Genomic DNA, 18,908 nt, shown 5'->3' with positions numbered 1-18,908 from the left:
GAAGCGAGAAACAGCTGTCTGGGTGGTACCCGGAGAAGAGAGACGAGGGTATGGGAAGGAAGGCGACAGGTCAAGAAATAATTCGGCTGGGAGTAGTTGGAGAAAGTCCACAAGGCGGTAACTGGAGAAAAAGCGCTGGATATAAGTCCCCACCAACAAAGCCAACAAGTAATTAAGGGTTCATTGAAGGTGTCAGTATGGAACACCACAGAGGGAATGGGAAGTAGAAGCAGGGGAGGAGAGAAATCAGAGAGAGAGAAAAGAGAGAGAGAGACAGAAGAGAGGAAAAAGGGAAATTGAGACGTGTTGAAGCTCCACCATCAACGATGCACAACTTCCCGCTCAGGGGGTTCGCGGTGGGCTGCAAACAGAACAATCGTCGGTAATACCATACCATGCTTTTGGGTGGGCTGGTATGTGGATTACATTCGGTAATCTACCCCGGACCCTGCCCGAAGCACATGATTGAAGAGTGCCGAACCAACTTCTTCCCCTCCAGCTCTTTTCTTTCTGTCTTTTCTTCTGCTCGAACATGACTGCTCACCATGAATGAATATACCCCCGAGGCTCTGGTCAACCGCGACGAGCCGGTGCCCATGCTCAACATCAAGCCCAAGGCTGAGCGTACAAGTTCGCCATCGCTGCAGGACCGGTTATTTACCAAGTATGGTTTCTCAAGAGCTAGTCGATTTCCAGATATCTGATACCCACTCCCAGGATCCTGCAACAAGTCGCCCCGACGGATGATGACGAGGATGATACAAATCCCTCGGGCGACGCGGTCCTCGCGACGTCCCCCAAGCGGCCGTCCTTTAGTCTGCCCGTGATGTCCAACAACTTCCGTCGCTTCAATGCCAGGTAAGATCATCTTGTGCCTGTATTCAACTATCATGACTGAGACTGGGTAGAATCGGCGTCGTATTCTTGTTCCAGGCCCGAGTTGAGCGGCTGCTGAGCTGGAAGCAACCCACCCACACGCTATCATTGCTCTTCGTGTACTCTTTCATCTGTTTGGAACCACACCTAATCCTGGTACTACCTCTTGCAGTGCTGCTGTTATCTATCATGGTTCCGACATTCATAACCCGCCATCCCCCTCCCCCGACAACATCTACATCCAGCACCACCCCGTATTATTCCTACGACGGACCCGCGTTGGCGCCGGCGAGAACGATCAAACCCGCCCCGGAGACTTCCAAGGATTTCTTCCGGAACATGCGAGACCTACAGAACTGCATGGCTGACTTCTCGGACGTCCACGATGCGCTCATCGCCGTGATTGCGCCGCTGACGAACTTTTCGAATGAAAAACTATCGTCGGCTGTGTTTCTGTCTTGCACCATTGTCACCGCGCTGCTGTTTATGACGGCGCATCTAGTGCCGCTGCGCTGGATCATGCTGGCAGGTGGCAACGCGGCACTCCTGTCAAATCACCCATCCGTCCGTCAGTTTTTCGTGGATTTGATCCGCGATGTGAGCGGAGGCTCAACAGATCTGGATGCGCCCCCGACCGAAAATAAAGGACTCATGTCTCCTTCAGTGGCAATCGCAAATATGGAGCAATTGGCAGATATCTCATTAGACACGGACCCGGAGGAACGTGAAGTCGAGATCTTCGAGCTCCAGCATCGAGTTTCGGGGGGCTCAGAACGAAGATGGGAGAATTTCCTGTTCAGCCCTCAACCCTACGACCCTCTTTCACCGTCGCGGATTGCCGGTGATCGACCTCGAGGATGCCGATTTTTTGAGGATGTCAATGCCCCTTCGGGATGGATGTGGAAGAGCAAAAAATGGGAGCTCGACCTGGACTGCCGCGAGTGGGTGGTGGAGCGAATGATCACCGGCGTTGGTTTTGAGATCCCCGGTGTAACCGCGGAAGGCAATGCTATCATCGATGAGGTCGGTGGCTGGGTGTGGGATCTACCCGCGAGCTCTGATGGTCAAGAGGAGGATGATATTACCGCTCTCACCTACGGAGATCTGAAGCCGGAGCCAACGCCCTCTTCAAAGACCAAGTCCAGTTCCGCCGGTTCTTCGACCAAGGATAAGGGCAAATCTACTACTCGCGACTGGGAAGAGGGCGCAATGGCATCCTATGGCGTGGGCGAATGGCGGCGCCGGCGCTGGGTGCGGGTGGTGCAGCGCGTGAGTATTCCACCAAAGGGTCCAGGCCATGTCACCTACTCGACTCTCGAGCGCCATTGATAGATCATTGCTATGACATTGAGGATTTGTACATAGCGGAAAATATACTATATCTTCCATCACTTGTAGTAAATCACACAAATCTAATCCCAAAGAAACGCCCAACGCGCCACGAAATGATGGATCACAACAAGATCACGCCTGGCTCTTCTTCCACTTATTGATTCTCCTTCGCAGATCCCCCTCCGACTGCTGCATGGGATTCAGCTTGCGATCCCTCACCATCGCGGCAAGATTATCACCATGCTTCTCGATCAATTGCATAATCCACCCAGACTCCCGCTCGCTCTGATGCCGCGGCTTCTTAGCTGTAACCTTCTTGTCCTCCACATCAGCCTGGCGCTCCAGCTGCTGCACAATGGCCGAGTTTGAGACATCTGGGAGAATATCCTCGTTGTCGGAGAGATCATTCAGCGGGTCGTTGAGTGGGTTCGCGCGCCGCCGCTTGTAGCCCGCAACCTCGATCTCGTCGTCGTCTTTAATCACGCGCAGGATCTTGCCTGTCTCTGGATCACGTTCCACCCGCGTCTCGCCCAGTCCGATCTGCGCAGCCGCTTTGGCGCTGCCCTTGATGTGCAGGGAGCTGTCGGCGGCTTCGCCTTGGCCCGGGAGTCGCTCTTTGCCACCGGTTGGTGCATTGAGTTTGTGCATGAGGCCCAGACGGCGGTAGTTCTGGGTGAGGGTCAAGTTTTTGTCCCTTTTTCCTCGAGGTCAGCTGCTGTTCTGGGAGGGGATGGGAGGGAACATACCAGTTTTCAGCGATGATGGCATTGCCCAGCACATTGATCTTCTTGTTGCCACTCTTGAGACGACTGTCCTTCGGCCGAGACTTGGACAAGCCCGACCGGCTCTTCTTCTTCTGTAAAACCTTGCCCATGATTATTATTGTTGGTGGTGTTGAAGAAGTGCAAAGATAAATGTTATCGCGGAACTTTTTTCGACGGTGTTTGCACTGTCGGTCTTGGCGTGTTTGACGAATCCCTCGTGATGGGGCGATAAGGATAACGTATGTTGTTGTTCTTCTTCCATTATCCCTCCCTCCCTCAATGGCTTGGCTTCTTCCTTCGCGCAGGACGGGCGTTGCCCTCGCTGCTGGATGTATCTTGTTTTCGGCACTGGCTGCAGCCAATGCCCACCCCGGCGGCCTCTCTGTCAGCCAGATTGAGGACCAATTGCAGGTATGACCCCAGGAGATTTCGTGCTGGACGACAATTGCTCACGCTTGCATGCAGAACTGCCCGCTGGTGGAGTCTCTCAATGAGCACAAGCGTGCTACTAGTCCGCAGACTGCCAGTCTCACTTCGAAGATCTTCGCAGTCCTTTTCCCCGGCAGCCCAGCTGTGAACGCGCTTCTGGCCACTGCTTATATCTCCGGCCCACCCAGTACGTCCTCGCTTACTGGTCTCAATTGACCACAGACTAACAGTAATACTATCTAGATTTTTTGCTGGCACTATGTCCTCCGAACATTGACCCGTCCTCGCTCTCTATCATGGTCGCCTTCGCTGTCGGAGGCCTGCTGGGTGACACGCTCTTCCACCTCCTCCCTGAGATCTTCCTGGGCGAGGACTCGCCAGATCATGTGAGCTTCGTAATGGTCGAGCCGAATAAGAATCTCCTCTTGGGCCTGGGTATCATGGTGGGATTCTTCACCTTCGTAGCCATGGACAAGGCCCTGCGCATCGCAACCGGCGGCGAGGGTGGTCACGACCATTCCCACGGTCACGCGCACACTGACACTTCAGCCACGACGAGCAGCTCCGACTCCAAGTCCAAATCCAGTGGAGATGTCAAGAAGCGCAAGTCCGCCTCCAAATCTGACTCCTCGCCCTCCGTCCCCGCGAAAGAAATCAATCCCAGCGTCAAGCTGGGCGGCTACCTCAACCTGATTGCTGATTTCACCCACAATATCACCGATGGTCTCGCTCTCTCTTCCTCCTTCTACGCCTCGCCAACCCTCGGAGCAACCACCACCGTCGCAGTCTTCTTCCACGAGATCCCGCACGAGGTCGGCGACTTTGCTCTTCTCGTGCAGTCTGGTTTCTCCAAGCGCAAGGCCATGGGCGCCCAGTTCGTTACTGCCGTAGGTGCTTTCCTGGGTACCTTGATCGGTATTACTGTGCAAGAGTTTGGCGGCAGTGGTGTTGCGGAAGACACCGGCGCTGCGGCTGGTTTGCTGGGTACTAGTCTCTCGTGGGGAGACATGCTTCTTCCTTTTACGGCGGGTACCTTCCTTTATGTTGGTACTGTCGCTGTCATCCCGGAGTTGCTTGAAACTGGCCCCAACAAGGCGCTTGAGCTGCGGAAGACGGTGACTCAGTTTTTGGCTGTTGCTGTTGGAGCGGGAATTATGCTTGTGTAAGTTTCCGTTTTTCCTTCATACTTGTTGCTTGGTTATCTTGCTGGCTGACTTTGTTTCTTAGGATCTCCTGGGATTGATTGGCCCGAAATACCTTGACTTATTCATTGTCCACTGAACATCTTCTGTAATGGATTTAATAGATGTACTGTTTTACTCTCCATTGGGAGCGAGACAGAATCTACTTCTAGTTGATAGAGGTTGGAAGAAGCAATTTAACATTCATACAGTAGTTCTATATATAAGGAACCCAACAGACTTGCGAATCTTCAACGATAGGCAAGGACGCGAGCCACACAAGGACCTGTATAGTTTCACAATATCATTTAAGTGAGTATCATGATGCAAAACAACACAGATCCGGCTGGGATAATCATAATTAAGCAAGCATATGTTGCATACTCCTCCAAGCCTTCAAATTTGCTCCAAAGATCAAGTTTAAAGCCTAAGGTTTACCAGCCCAAGCCTCGCTCAAAAAGCCCTCAGCCTGAGTAAACTCGTAGTCATGCAGTAACTGATTCCATTCCTCCGAGACCTTGAAACAACCAGCAGAGATACCCGACAAGATACCTGAAACCACCATTTTTGAGAGAGCATCTGTGACTAGCTCAGACGGTATCGCAGGGTGATCAAATCTCGGCGTCCATGAGGCTGTCCATGCCCCGGTTTCAAAGTGCTGTGCGTCCACCTTCTCAATCTTAAAAGGCGTGCCACCTAGTTTGTAAAATATTAGTCTATCTCTACTATGTGGAGCGTTGACAGCCATACCTCGGACCTTTTCCCCAATGGAAATGAGTTGCTTGAGGGATATATCGGTGCCTTTAACACCACCAACAACCGGCCACTTGCCTTTAAAATCGATGGCTTTAACAACCACGTTTGCAAGATCCTGTATCGTCGTGAGTGTGATATAGATTTGGTCGTAGTTATCCGGCACAATAGCTCGGCGGTTATTAAAATCGAATGGCAGTTCCGTTTGATGCAGGTGAGCTGCAGACTTGTAGGGGTAGGTAAGGTAGTTCATAATTAAGCCTGGCTGAAACAGCGTGTACTCAAGAACCTGTTCATTATACTTTAGATCTATAAGTGTCTTGCTGTTTTGGAAGCTTACCGTCGTATCCGAGTTCAGCTCTGCGAGGTATCTCCGGGTTTCTCCCTTGTAAGCATACCAGCGCATATTTTCCAAACCGGATCTGAGCAGGGTCAATCACCGCCGACAACCTTAGGGTTCGAATAACCTACGTGGCCCATTCGCTGGGTGCAAAGCGCTTCACGCCGGCTCGCACTGCGGCATCAATGAGGTTTTTCTGGACCGCGCTCGTTGGGTCATCCTGTATAACGACGAATGACAGCAGAGTATGCACTCCTTGTAGGACCTGCTCCAATTGCTTTGGGTTGTTGTAATCTACTTTGGCCCATTCTATGCCCGGTGTAACCTCGCGGACCGGAGCACTCTGTATCTGCTAATTAGTTGAAGAGTCCAAGCCACTGAAGTGGAAAAATGGTGTCCCAACCTTTCTGGACAGAATTAGAATATCATGTTTCTGAGTACTAGCAAGTGCCTCTACGATCTCTCCTGCAACATCTACTACGATTTCAGTGATGCTGCAAAGAGGTTATTAGGAGCTTAGTAGAACTTACTGCTGGAGCCACCCGCAATTGCCACTTTGACCATTTTCATCCAGATATCAATAGCGTGCCAAGGATGATATTCTTTTCAGGTCACGCAGAGCAGATGGAATACTTGAGCAGCTTTCTTTTGGGGGCTGGACCTGAGGTGGTTCATAAGTGTGCTTACCCATGGCCGCCCGAGACTTCCGTCCAATTTCACGCCGAGAGGGCTGATCTATAGTGGACTGGAGGCCTAAGGCGTGCAATGAGCAGCGGGCAAACCGATCGACCATTTCCGAACAGGTACCTAACTTTCTACCCCACTTTCTTATACGGTTATAAAAACTCGGCTCGGCGATGTGGCTCTTGGCAACACAGTCGGCTCGGCGATATACGAGGCTGCCAGCACCAGGAATAGTTACGGGGCTTTTCAACTCGACAACTTGACTGGTCCAAGTGGCACATACAGTACTATCTTCCCTGGGTATTAGAGCCATCGTATTCAGTCTTCCCCAGAACCTGAACAAGACTCCCAGTCACCGGGCATATTGATTTCATCTTCACCCCATCGAATCAGTAATAAACAACTACCATTTCAAATGGCCTCTCCTCGCAATGTTATCATTTTCGGCGCGAGTGGAGGCATTGGCTCGGCTGCCGCACTTAAGGCAAATCAAGAGGGCGCAAATGTTACTCTCGCCATGCGTGATCCTTCAAAGCCCATTCCGAGCCTGAACGGCCTCTTGGCCACGAAAGCCCGAGCGGACCTTGCCAAGCCTGAAACCGTTCTGGCCGCAGTTCGCCAGAGTGGCGCCACAACCGCCTTTTTATATACAATCCATGAAATTCCAGACGGTATGAGGCGCACCATTGTGGCGCTTAAAGAAGGTGGAATCGAGTCCGTCGTTCTGTTGAGTAGCTTCACCGTCCAGGGTGATCTACGTACTATACCGCCTACTGACATAGTACCCTATCTCCATGCCAGGGTGGAGATAGCTCTTGAGGATGTCTTTGGTGGCCATTGGAGCGTCGTGCGACCAGCTTATTTTGCGAGCAATGCGCTACAGTATAAGGACGAGATTGCACAAGGCAATGTGAGGCTACCTAACCCTGACGTCGAATTCGACTGGATCTCACCTGAAGACATTGGACGAGTTGTTGGGGTAATTCTAGCGCATGGTACACAGGAGCGCATAATTCCTTTGGTTGGGCCAGATCGGTTGTCATTGAAGGATGCATTGTGTGTTATTGGCCGTGTCCTAGGCAAGGAAATTAAGATTACTATTGTTGGAAAGGAACAGGCAGTGGAGGATATGCTGCAGAAGGGGCTTCCAGAGCCGGCTGCCAAGTGGTTTGTTGAGGCTGTTACCGGACCGAGAAGCTTTATTTGGGACGTGCCGGAATGCCAGGTTGGATTGGGCAACGTGCAGAAGTATACCGGCAAGACTCCAGTGAGGTTTGAGCAGTGGCTTGAGGAGAATAAGGAGAAGTTTGCTACCTAGATTGTAAGGAATCTGTTGTGATATAACAGACACGATGAAAAGTAGTGAGACTATGACAGCTCTAGAAAGCTTCGTCGCGCCGTTCAGCTCTTGCGAGTAGGGAGAGTCGTAGTGCTGGGACCGCAAGTTACACTTAGCAACGCTAAATCTTTTCCGTACCGATGTAGGGTGTGACACAGTAGTGGGGTAGTCAGAGGGCTGACTCCGGATTAATAACAATCGGGAGGCCGAAGGAGCGACCACCGTCGTCATCTTCCGCGATTCAAAGGCTTTGGCTAGGCTTTCGTCTGCCGAGTCACCGAGCTCCGTATGTAACAACCAATCGAAGTACGCAGGCATACCCAAAGTGTTACCGTAGTAAGATTTTCAGGAGCAATGGAGCGCCTAGAAATAGATAAAAATAGCACAAGAACTCGGTGGTTACGGAGACATGTGTTTCCATAGTAAGCATTCAGGTATTTAAGTTTGTTAATCCCAGTCAGCTTTCCAGCTGCACTTTCAGTCTTCCAACCTGTACTTAGCCCTCCTCATTCCTCGTCAACGCACCCATACGCTAGAGCCCTACACTCAATGGCGCCCATCCACTTTGGCTGCTTGGTATTCGACTATCAAGCAATTGATGTCATCGGTCCATGCGACTTGCTTAATTCGTCCAGCAAACGTTTCATGACTGCCATAAGCTTCTTCGGTCCAGTCGACGAAGAAGCCGTCGCACGCGCGCCCGATTTCGTTTTCCATCATATTGGGGAAACACGGGAGCCGGTCCCTCTGCTCACAAGCGGGTTGACACTCACGCCTACCACCACCGTGGATGACTGCCCGGAGCTGGACTGTCTCTTGGTTGGCGGGCCCAACCCAGCTCGTTTCCAAGTTCCACCGAAGTATGTGGAGTTCATCCAGCGTCATGTTGCCGCTGGAAAACTACTGTTTACTACCTGTACTGGGGCGGCAGTTGTTGCGGCCACTGGGGTGCTGGATGGGAAGCATGCGACAGTCAACAATCTGGAATATAATTGGGTAGCTAAACAATATCCCAAAGTGAAATGGACAAAAGATAAGAAGTGGATTGTGGATGGAAATATCTGGACAGGCACTGGGGCGGTTGCTGGAATGGATATGTTCGCCCACTGGTTGAAAGAGAACTTTGGGTTGAATGTGCTCCGACAGGGATCGCTGTCTCTTGACTACGAACCTCGTGACAGCGACGGACTATTTAATGTGCTGCCACAACGGCATGATTCGACTGGAAGGAAAGTCTCCACGCATGTATTTCCTTAAATGGAAGAAACCCGCAGAAAAGAATCTTCACAAACAGTCAACAGCTACAACAACCTGTTGCAACCGTCGAAACTGTAGTTTTACGTTGGACGCTTGCATGTTTCGTTGTCTACTAAACATCTTTTGTAATAGTTCTCATAGAAGTACTATTACTCTCCATCGGGAGCGGGACAGAATCTAATTCCAGTTGATAAGAGTTTAGAGGCAGCAATTCAACATTCAAACAGTAGTTCTATTTAAGGAACCTGACAGACTCAGTATATTGGCATGCAATTGATTTGACGTGATCACGAATCCCAAAACTCCATTCTAAATTCATAGCTCCTTTCTCCTTAGAACCCTGTGAGACCACGCAAGTACCAACTCTTGATAGTAACACAAAAACAGAATCACTCAAATAGAGATGCCGGTAATGTAGCCCTTTTGTCTGATCCAATCTAGAAGGAAGAACAGAAAAAGTAATCAAACAGCTGCCAGGTAGCTCAAAACAAACCTCAACTCGCAGACACCTATGACATGAAAAAAAAAAGGCTTCGACATGAATGAACTGGTGGTAGACGCACAGCGCGCAAAATGCAACTGCTTTCTGTTTAGACAGCATGACTTGGCTCAGCGAACCTGTTACTCATTATAATGGTATACCTAAGCCAAGAGTTAGCAAAACGAAAGTAAGACAATGAATGGATTAGATGTTGGAAACACTCACGAAATAATCAGGCAACCCAAAAACACCATACCCCAACCTCTTGACCATCTTCGCAAACCCCTCCGTCTCAACAAGATGATAAAACGGGAACGCAGGGAACATGGCCCCATCGCGGTGTACTTCAGCCTTAACCATAAGCGCCGTGCCACCAACACCATCTAGTGGGATTGTGCGGCGCGGATCGAGGTTCACGCCGTCGGTGAGGTAGGCCATCAGCGTGCGGTAGGTGGCGAGCTCGGCATATCCCTCCAGCAGGATCTCATCCGGACCCATAGATTCTGCGAGTTGCTGTGCGACCTGGCTATCGATCCACGAGTTGAAGTCGTAGGGTCGGATCGCCCATCGCCTGGCGTCCTTGTCGTAGTAGCGCTGCATGCAATTGGGGACGATCACGGGGCGATCGTGGCTCGTTAGGTCTTGTATAAGAGTTGGAGGCGTCTCCACGATGTCTGCATCCAGCCAGAGAACCCACTCCGTGGACGGGCCCAGGGTCGTGAAGACGAGGCTGTTGCGTGCGCGGGACATGGACTCGCGGCGGAGTTTCTGACTGCCCAGCTGATGGCGGACTTGTTCGTCCTGCGACGTGAGCGGCGGCTCGAAGTCTTGCCGCAGGATACTGATGCTTGCGAAACGGGCGTCTATCGGCCCGTTCTGGGTCTCTGCGATGGCCTTCTCCAGCGCTGCGACTGCGGCATTGCCGTCTTTCGTCTTGGGGACGATGAACCCCAGCGAGATCAACTCGTGCGGGTAGTTCAGTTTCACGAGGTTATCCCAGTATCCGCGGAAGAAGCGCGAGAGGGGCGTGAGGATGAGGATGCGCTCGTTGTTGGAGCGGGAGTCGGCTGTGCTGGTGAGGGTGTTGAGGTTGTAGTGCACCACGGGCGGGGCGGCCTGCACGCCATCGCTGCGTAATTGTTGGGATTTGAAGAAGGGTTTCGTCGGCGGGGAGAGAGGATGTTCGGCGGCGTCTTGTTGGCGCTGGCGCGAGGAGACCGCGGAGGAGGGAGTGGATGGGGAGAGTAGGAAGCAGATGAACCCGAATGCTAGTAGAGCCGCCAAGACCAGGCTGACGGGACTCGTTCGTCGCATCGAGCGTGCGACGGCCATGGCCGTTCGGGGTCCGGGGGAGGAGACGCAGAGTGTGTGCGAAGGAGTAGTCGATGATGGATTGTATCTGAAACGGTGATCTAATGTGCTGCCTGAGGCATATCTGTCGCTCGTTCTTCAGCCCGAACCAACGAACTATGTACTATGAGGTGTACATGATGAGAAAATGTTGTACCCGGCAGCTGAGAGAGAAGAACAAAGAGTCAAGATTTATTCTAGGCAAGAATAATGGTGCTCTCCTGTCCGGAAAAAGGGCGGAACCCAGTTAATCCAACCCCTATGTTACTTCCGACTTGCTCAACGGCGGTCTCGATCCCGATGACGATCGTAACGACCCGCCCAAGCTGCACAGCGAATAACTGTTATCGCGGGATTCCTAGAATAGCGCGCCCGGAGGGAGATGTCTCATCGCCGGATGCGGCCAGAACACTGTACAGCATTCCTCGGCGCGGACTCCGCCGGTGAGTTGCATCACGCACCAGCCAGGGGCGAACCCCGGTCCAAGTCAGGGGAATGTATGTATTAATGATGAATTTCTATTCCATTGTATTCTAAAGGCCATTGTCTATACAGTGTAATATAGCCCAAGTCTATGTAGGAGTGTTAGTTCATGTCTGCCAGCGCATCACGCCCTCGAACGCAACCAGCGCCATCGCATTCGCCGGGAACGCTCTCAAGAAGCAGGGTACGAAGCCCCGCCAGTACCCTCTCCACCCGCGCTCTCGCCAGACGGCCGCGGCAGCATCCTTCCAGCCACGGAACTGGCGCTGGCCGTCATTGAGCGCTCCGCCCATGGGATCGGTCATTAGACGCTGCTTGACCACGTCGGACGGGTAGGAGGTGAGCCAAAAGAGCTGGGCGGAGATGCCACCAGCCCAGAAATTGATAGATGGCGCAGAGAGAGAGGTCGAGTGCTGCATGTAGCGCGTTATCACGTCGTAGGAGCCCCACCAGACGAAGAAGAAGGAGCGGAAGAGGATCGTTGCGAACAGGCCGCGGTAGAGGCCCTGGATGCCATGGGTTTGGGTCTAAGAAGTTAGTTATGGTAATGCAACTATTGTTGGAAACACGACGACATGAAGGAACTTACTATCTTGCGCAGACAATCAATCGGACCACTGTACATCCGCTTCGACTTATCCGCGGCATACTGCACCTGCAGCCGGGCCTTGATATGCTCGACCGGCGCAGCAATAAAGCTAACCGTCGTACCGGCCATGACCCCAGCTATACCATGCCCGAAGCTCGGAAGCACATTAAGGTCTGGCTGGCTGCGCGAGAAGGGGATCCACGGGCGAATATGAGGTTTGGAGAAGACGTTCTCGAGGAGCAGTCGGCGGTACAACGTCAATGAGCCGAGCATACTGTAGCAAGGGTCCAGTCAGCCAGGAAGAATTAATTGCGATTGAGCATGTTCCATGCCACTCACACAGAGTCCATGACCATCCATCCGACCAGCGGAGGCGTCGCGCCCTTGTATAAACCTCGCACACCTTCTTTGCGGACTGTCTGCAGGGTGCAATCCAGCGGTCCGCGGAAGTGGCCGTCTTTACTTGTTTGGAGGCGGACTTTGACGGTATCGAATCTGCGATGATTAGAGACGTTCGAGTATCGCCACGGGAATACACATACGGATGACCAACTGAATAGAGACAGAGTGTTAGTTAGCCTATCGCTCAAAGACAAGACAAGACAAGCAGCGACGGAAACATACCGCTCAGCTTCGCAATCCCTGAAAACACCCCAGCCACAAACCCATGATAGTTCTTCTTCACTGCTGGCGTGGGAGCACTACCCACACCTCCAGCGGCATCCGGTACAGCCGTCATTGCAGGTGTAGCAGTAGACACAGGCGCCTGCGCCGATGACATGCTCGGGCGCAGCGATCAATGCGTCGCAGACGCCAGGTACTTTTGAGGGGTGGAGGATGTGACCGCGATCGGAGTGGCGACGGATAGGCCGATAAGGGACCAGGGGAAGCGGAGCAAAACTTTTTGGGCAATTAGAGCGCAGGTACTGATTTCTGGGGAAATCGAATTAAAGGAAAAGCAATTGAAGGAGAATCCAGAGAAAATACGGGATTCTCAGTTGATCCGCGCGGGTTGAAGGGCCCCGCAGTTCCGGGGAGGAATGGGACATCTCCGGTGAGGTGATGATGCCTCAGGATGCAGGGTCGGACTATATGGGGTATAACTAGACACATGATCTCGTAATGGACAGGCGCAGACTCGGTGGTCGATGCAATAAACAATAAACAGAAACAAAACGACCCTCCTAAACCCAGACAGAGCCCCTTTTTTCTACCCAGGCAGAAAAGAAGAGAAAAGGACAGGAATGCGACCGGGGGGATTGGTCTCCAGGACGGACAGAAACAACCTGGAAAATAAAAACACCACGATGAATAATGCAGCTGAGAAGAAAATATCACGGCCAACCCTTTGCGGATTTGCGATTCTTCTGTCGAGTGCGCTCGTTCTCGCGAGCGATCAGTTTCTCCACAAGTTCGGGCGACGGGCCGGCCTGCTTGTTGCCCACCTCTCGGGAAGCTCGCTCAGAGGCGGCCTTGGCTGAGCCACTGCTGACAAAATACCCCTGGGCGTCTTCCAGGGCCAGCGGGGTAACCGGGCCAGGACTGCTCAGCGGATCCAGGCGTGGGGCCGACGGACCGGGAGAGCCATTGTCCATCCAGTCGCGATACTGCCACATCATGTCGCGTGACCCGCTCGAGGTGCGATATGTGTGGTGTTGGCGAGACTGTCGGGGGGACGATGGTTGGCCGGTCGCATTGTGTGACGTCGAGGTGGACTGGTAGACAGCCGGGTGGAAGCGAGGGAGACTGCCGAGTTGAAACCCGGGCACGGATTTGCCCTGGTTTTGAGGGAGAGAGCGGGGAGGGGGAGGGGACGACGAGCGGCGTGGTGACCTGGACATAGTGGTGGGCGAGACAAGCGACGAGTAGTCGAAGGGTGAGTGGTCAGCGCGCATCCTTGACGGCTTGCTGGTGCGCGAGGAGTAGTGTCGGCCACGACGGCCGGAGCGGAGGGGAGATTGGGCTCGTTGGGAGCGGGCAGAGAGCGATGAGAGTTCCCACTCGCGCAGATAGACGTCCGTCTCGAATCGGCCTGTCAGTGGAGTCACAGGAAGATCGTCGTAGATGGGAGGCGGCCGGCGCGGTCGGGGGATCGGGATGGGACGGGTGGTGGAAGGAGACAGACGAGTCTCGAAGTGATTCGAGCAGGAACAAGAGCGCGAGGGCGGGTTATATGGGGATTGTGTGGCCGTCAAATCACGCAGGGACGACAGGACAATAGGAGTGGGGTAGCCGTGTTTGATGATCAGCCGTTCTAGGTCGTTCCGACCGGGGGGAGTGTAGTCGGAGGAAGCGAGGCCTGTCACCGGTGAGCAAGGGGATATTATTCTGGATTTGGTGACATCGGGGAGAAGGGACTGACTGGAGAGTGAAGAAGGATAGAAGGAGGAGGAAGAAGAAGCGGAAGAAGAGAAAGAGGGCTGGACGGGTTTCTTGCGCATTCCCATCTAGAACCAGTTAGGGATGGGCCCACCCAACACCATGGCGTCATGCTAGGCACATACCGTCGTTTAGGGCCCCTGGCGGAATGAATCAATTATGGCCCAACTGAACACAGGACGGTCCGAAACATCTTTTGTGTGAAGCACAGTTAGGGCCATAGAACTATTTATTGACTTGTACCTCTCTCTCTCTCCCCCTCTGTCCCCCTGCCAGGCACCTGTGAAACCATCATCCTCCCTCTCCCTCATGCGCATTCCTCCTGACCCTCAATCGAGCGATTTTCAAGGCACCGGAACGTCCCCAACGGCTGACGAGTTCTTCATCGTCGCCCGATCCGGGCCTAGCGGGACGCGGGCTGAGCGGGTTGATCATGCGAGTGGCCGTCTCTAGGTCATTTCTGATTCGCACGCTGACGTAGTGGCTGCCCTCTCGATGTCTCGCATATCACCCGACTCCTATCAGCGCCCATGGAGGGAGGGAACCGCCGACGGTGAGTGGTGGGCGAGCTCATCTCCACAAGACAGCCATGAAGTAGTTCGGTCGATCTTCTGGGGCAGTGGAATGGCATGACTTAGATATGACTGCTGAAGTAGACCCTATCCGGCATCCCCACCATCCTTTTTCAAGAGTGCCTGCGTAACGGGGAGGCTCAGCATCTGAGATAGTTCCTTTGCCGCGCTACCCGACGCTTTCCCCGTAGTACAGGGATCTCCACCATCCGGCACTGGATCCGCTCTATGTAGGGCCAGTCATCTTCAGGCGGAAAAGACAGGATAAATGCATATCTCGCTTAGGCCAAGCATCCCGTAGAGTATCACGTGAAGGCAAGCGTACGAATGCCTGCTGTGGCATTGACCAGCTAAGGCTCGAGTTTCACTGGAGGTGACTAGGTAGTATAGCAGACAGAAGGTTCAGACACGGAAAAAGGGCACGGAACTTTATGGTTTCAGCGATAGGCAGGCAATCCAACCCTTTGCTAATGCTTCACTAGTCCCTCATGTATGTCCAATCACCGGCTTCGGCTCATACAGCTCCTCAAGACTCTTGCTCTCCTCCTCACTCAACTCAAACTCAGTAGCCTGAACCGCCTCATCAACGCGTTCCTTCTTCCCCAGCCCCAGAATCGGCGCCGTAATAAACGGCTTCGACAAGCACCACGCAATCGCCACAATCGCCATGCTCACTCCGCGCTGAGACGCAATCTCCTCGATTTTCTCGTTGATCCGCTTATCCGCCTCGCTAAAGGGCCTGTCACTCCATCCGCTGCCACGAGTGGTCTCCGCCCACGTCTTCCACGGCCGGCCCAGAAACCCCGCGGCGAGCGGACTCCAGGGCACACAACCCATGCCGAGCTTCTGGCACGCGGGGAACATCTCCCGCTCTTCTTCGCGGTAGACGGGATTATACATATTCTGCATCGAGATGAATTCGGTCCACCCATTCATGCGCGCCGTGTACTGCATCTCCATAAGCTGGTGCGCCCACATCGAGCTCGCGCCGATGTAGCGCACTTTCCCAGACTTGACGACATCATGCAGCGCCTCCATCGTCTCCTTGATCGGTGTGTTGGGATCGAACCGGTGGATCTGGAGCAGGTCGATGTAGTCCAGGCCCAGGCGGCGCAGACTCGCGTCCACGCTGTCGAAGATGTGTTTCCGGCTCAAGCCGTACTGGTTTAGGTAGCCGCCGTTGTCGCGCTGGTCGGCTGCCCAGCGAAGGGGTTTCTCGCCGTTGCGCCCGACGGGGAAGTTGACTTTGGTGGCGACGACGATGCTTTCGCGGATCCAGGCATATTTCTTGATCGCCTTGCCGAGGATCTCTTCCGAGGACCCGGCTGAGTATACGTTTGCCGTGTCGAAGAAATTGAGACCCGAGCGGTAGCAGTGGTCCAGCACGGGGAGAGCTTCGTCTTCCTGAAGAGACCATTCGTTGGGCGTTCGGTGGGCTCCGTAGCTCATGCAGCCTACGCCGATTGGCGCGATGCGAAGGCCGCTACTTCCGAGCTGCACGTACTTCATGGTTGGAGTTCGTTGTCGATGGTAGGTTAGGCGGGGAATTCAAAGTTTATATAACTAGCTATGTTTGAATTATTAATCTGCGACGCCAAACTCCGACCTATATCCGTCGGCTGCAGGGTCAATCTTGCTGATCAATCACTAAATACGATGGGCAGGGGTATCCACACTATGGTTCCAGGAACAACCAGTGATTCGGAGAATGAAACGAGTATCCGCATGGTTTTGGGCCGATTGCTCCAGCATTGGCGGGAATGCAACCTGATGAGCTTGGATTCTTACAAGATTCTTTCGAGATGCCCCTGCGATGAGCCTGTGCCCATGGAGTGACGTAGCGTGCTGACTAGACCCACGTCGGGCAAATGGGATAGATGGTCTGCAAAAGTCGAGAGAGCAGTTGAATGAAAAGTTGTATAGATTGTGTTTTGACAAAGGTAAACATCGCGACCATGGGTCGGAAACCAGTATACCGTCATAATCTCCTGGTCGAGCGGAAGTGAAATATATTTTTCCAACCATTATCTCAAGTATTTCCGGGTGAGAGGACTGAATTCAACTTCTTCTATGCTGCGTAAGACACCATACTCTGGAATTGCATTTAATTTAAATTACACGGATGAAGCAAAAAAGTCAATACTCGTCGACGGAATGATGAGGACGAAATGACGTATCCGCCTAGAACAACCAGGAGGAAGAGCACACGATCAGAATACCATCTGCGTTTTTCATTCTTCCGTTCTCGAATCACACATGCGCTATCCCGATGGGTTTCCACATCTCCTCAGAAAACATCACTCTCCGCAACCGCCACATCCTAAGCTGCCGCTGCGAGCGACCCGATGGATCATGGTCCTACTCACGACTAGACCTGAACGAATGCCTAGGAAACCACAACGGTGCGCACTAACTGTAGCCTCTAACATGACCAAGTTTCGAGCTAACAATATTAATGGCGTAGGCAAGTTCTTCTGGGGTGGCGCCAACTTCGCACACAGCGCATCGCAGGTCCACCTCTCGATCGAGGGGAAAGACGGTACGCCGTGGCTTCATGCACAATTGAATGACCGGCATGGGGGTACACAGTCGGCTTCTGTATGCTTATTGGCTCCTTTTTTGTGAATAGTTAATGGAAGCTTACCGGAGAGTTATCTAGGTCAATTTGTCTGAATGTATTCAGAACGATACGGGGGCATTGGTGTGTATGGCTTGTTGATGCAGGGAGAGCCTTGTGGGAACCCACGGGCTAGATGGATAGGAGTGGTATTTCCTGTAGTTGATTATATCAATAACTTATAGCTAGGCTCAATTTGAACTTACACTGCAGGTCATTCGGTTTGAGTGGAGATCGACCGGCGCTGGGAACGAAGGACCTGGGAACGGTGATATTTAAACGGAGAAGAGGAGCCATGTGATCAAAGAGCATGAAAAGTCTCAGCAATGGTACAGCTAGACAAGTTCACCTTTCGAACCAGTGGTTGTATTGTTTCCGATAGCACTCAGAACCCACCTACCATCGGCCCTATGCGACGAGTTGACCATAAGGCTATGCTTGACAGATGGTTTATTCATCAAGACCCTGACGATGACCCTATGTATATCGAGTGTGCAGTTTCCAGCGACCCAAAACAATTCTGCATGTTTATGCTCATACACCCCGAACATAACCCGATTTCTCAAGGTCTCGCAGCGCTTTTACGTCAGCTCATTAGCTGGATTCCTGAGCCCGATGGAATCGATCCCTTCGTTCTTGCGCATCCAGATTTTGACATACAGAACTTTATTGTATCGGAAGAAGGCGAGCTCCTAGGTCTCATTGATTGGGATGGAGTTGCAACTGTGCCCCGTAGTCTCGGAAACGAGAGATATCCCGGATGGCTCACATGCGAATGGGACCCAGCCATGTACGGATATAAGGGATCTATGGAACACGGGGACGAAGCAGAAGGTGTATGGGAAAATTCACCACAATGTCTTGCCCTCTATCGCAGCATCTATGATGGTATAATGGCAAGATATCGTGTGGTGAGGATACCTGGTTTTGAGACCAACATATGTCGAATGTCCCTTGTGGCAGAAAATCTAGCCATTGCGGCAGATAATTCTCCGCGGAGAAATGTAATTTTACGCAAGATAGTGGAAGAAATCTGGGCCACTGCGGGGGAAGGGGAGGAAGCGGATTTCATGGACTTGGCCAACATGTTTGTAGAGTACAAAGTGGATGTTCTGTTAATGGAGAGGCTCGAAAAGGGCTTTCATATTCTGCTATCAAAAGAAGGACTATATATAGGATGCGTGGCGGAAATCGATGCTGTCCATATCTAGTCCCTACTATATGATTTTATCTTTTGGGAAATAGCGGCGCCGTGGCGATTATTTGTGATTAGGTTTGTCGGGTGCGAATTGCATTAGGCCGAGCCAAGACGCGCATAAACGGTTATTTCCCTAACGGTTCCAGCATTTACCGCATACGGTTTAGTGTAGGTAATGCTCATTATTAGGTTTAGGGAAATCTAGACAGATTACTTCAAACCTCTCATATCTCTAAATTGTGGCAATTAGTGCCTGTCGGATACTAGTGGATACCAGATTCCGC

General features: G+C 52.4%; 11 protein-coding genes across 11 annotated transcripts; 5 read left to right on the top strand and 6 right to left on the bottom strand.

The window, feature by feature from the left end:
- Positions 1-545: 545 nt before the first annotated feature.
- Positions 546-2,205, top strand: N7474_005567 (PEX28-32 family peroxisomal membrane protein; the record flags this gene model as incomplete). Its single annotated transcript, XM_057196982.1, has 3 exons — positions 546-664; positions 718-858; positions 909-2,205. The coding sequence occupies 3 exons, from the start codon at positions 546-548 to the stop codon at positions 2,203-2,205; spliced, it is 1,557 nt and encodes a 518-aa protein (XP_057054378.1).
- A 135-nt stretch (positions 2,206-2,340) lies between these two features.
- On the bottom strand, positions 2,341-3,082 carry N7474_005566 (nucleolar protein 16; the record flags this gene model as incomplete). The annotated part of the gene is made up of 2 exons (XM_057196981.1): positions 2,341-2,902; positions 2,955-3,082. 2 exons carry the CDS (start codon positions 3,080-3,082, stop codon positions 2,341-2,343), a joined length of 690 nt encoding a protein of 229 aa, XP_057054377.1.
- Positions 3,083-3,251: 169 nt separating this feature from the next.
- Positions 3,252-4,561, top strand: N7474_005565 (Zn(2+) transporter YKE4; the record flags this gene model as incomplete). The annotated part of the gene is made up of 3 exons (XM_057196980.1): positions 3,252-3,383; positions 3,438-3,588; positions 3,645-4,561. Coding segments are annotated over 3 exons (1,200 nt in total), but the record flags the coding sequence as incomplete, so codon positions are not given.
- A 448-nt stretch (positions 4,562-5,009) lies between these two features.
- Positions 5,010-6,239, bottom strand: N7474_005564 (uncharacterized protein; the record flags this gene model as incomplete). The annotated part of the gene is made up of 6 exons (XM_057196979.1): positions 5,010-5,278; positions 5,333-5,624; positions 5,676-5,757; positions 5,807-6,018; positions 6,079-6,149; positions 6,206-6,239. The coding sequence occupies 6 exons, from the start codon at positions 6,237-6,239 to the stop codon at positions 5,010-5,012; spliced, it is 960 nt and encodes a 319-aa protein (XP_057054375.1).
- A 535-nt stretch (positions 6,240-6,774) lies between these two features.
- N7474_005563 (uncharacterized protein) lies at positions 6,775-7,677 on the top strand (the record flags this gene model as incomplete). The annotated part of the gene is made up of 1 exon (XM_057196978.1): positions 6,775-7,677. The coding sequence occupies one exon, from the start codon at positions 6,775-6,777 to the stop codon at positions 7,675-7,677; it is 903 nt and encodes a 300-aa protein (XP_057054374.1).
- Positions 7,678-8,247: 570 nt separating this feature from the next.
- N7474_005562 (DJ-1/PfpI family protein) lies at positions 8,248-8,955 on the top strand (the record flags this gene model as incomplete). The annotated part of the gene is made up of 1 exon (XM_057196977.1): positions 8,248-8,955. The coding sequence occupies one exon, from the start codon at positions 8,248-8,250 to the stop codon at positions 8,953-8,955; it is 708 nt and encodes a 235-aa protein (XP_057054373.1).
- Positions 8,956-9,640: 685 nt separating this feature from the next.
- Positions 9,641-10,768, bottom strand: N7474_005561 (mannosyltransferase complex subunit MNN9; the record flags this gene model as incomplete). Its single annotated transcript, XM_057196976.1, has 1 exon — positions 9,641-10,768. One exon carries the CDS (start codon positions 10,766-10,768, stop codon positions 9,641-9,643), a length of 1,128 nt encoding a protein of 375 aa, XP_057054372.1.
- Positions 10,769-11,376: 608 nt separating this feature from the next.
- Positions 11,377-12,639, bottom strand: N7474_005560 (uncharacterized protein; the record flags this gene model as incomplete). The annotated part of the gene is made up of 5 exons (XM_057196975.1): positions 11,377-11,796; positions 11,859-12,132; positions 12,198-12,353; positions 12,401-12,410; positions 12,483-12,639. 5 exons carry the CDS (start codon positions 12,637-12,639, stop codon positions 11,377-11,379), a joined length of 1,017 nt encoding a protein of 338 aa, XP_057054371.1.
- A 553-nt stretch (positions 12,640-13,192) lies between these two features.
- N7474_005559 (uncharacterized protein) lies at positions 13,193-14,672 on the bottom strand (the record flags this gene model as incomplete). Its single annotated transcript, XM_057196974.1, has 2 exons — positions 13,193-14,157; positions 14,591-14,672. 2 exons carry the CDS (start codon positions 14,670-14,672, stop codon positions 13,193-13,195), a joined length of 1,047 nt encoding a protein of 348 aa, XP_057054370.1.
- Positions 14,673-15,295: 623 nt separating this feature from the next.
- N7474_005558 (aldo/keto reductase) lies at positions 15,296-16,318 on the bottom strand (the record flags this gene model as incomplete). Its single annotated transcript, XM_057196973.1, has 1 exon — positions 15,296-16,318. The coding sequence occupies one exon, from the start codon at positions 16,316-16,318 to the stop codon at positions 15,296-15,298; it is 1,023 nt and encodes a 340-aa protein (XP_057054369.1).
- A 760-nt stretch (positions 16,319-17,078) lies between these two features.
- Positions 17,079-18,637, top strand: N7474_005557 (CVNH domain-containing protein; the record flags this gene model as incomplete). Its single annotated transcript, XM_057196972.1, has 4 exons — positions 17,079-17,211; positions 17,274-17,407; positions 17,616-17,694; positions 17,766-18,637. The coding sequence occupies 4 exons, from the start codon at positions 17,079-17,081 to the stop codon at positions 18,635-18,637; spliced, it is 1,218 nt and encodes a 405-aa protein (XP_057054368.1).
- Positions 18,638-18,908: the final 271 nt, after the last annotated feature.

This window comes from Penicillium riverlandense (assembly GCF_028828495.1).
Source record: "Penicillium riverlandense strain IBT 135883 chromosome Unknown utg000003l_segment0_segment0, whole genome shotgun sequence".
Taxonomy (NCBI): Eukaryota; Fungi; Ascomycota; class Eurotiomycetes; order Eurotiales; family Aspergillaceae; genus Penicillium; species Penicillium riverlandense.
Note: the sequence above shows the minus strand (reverse complement) of the source record. Positions and strands in the feature narration are given on the sequence as shown.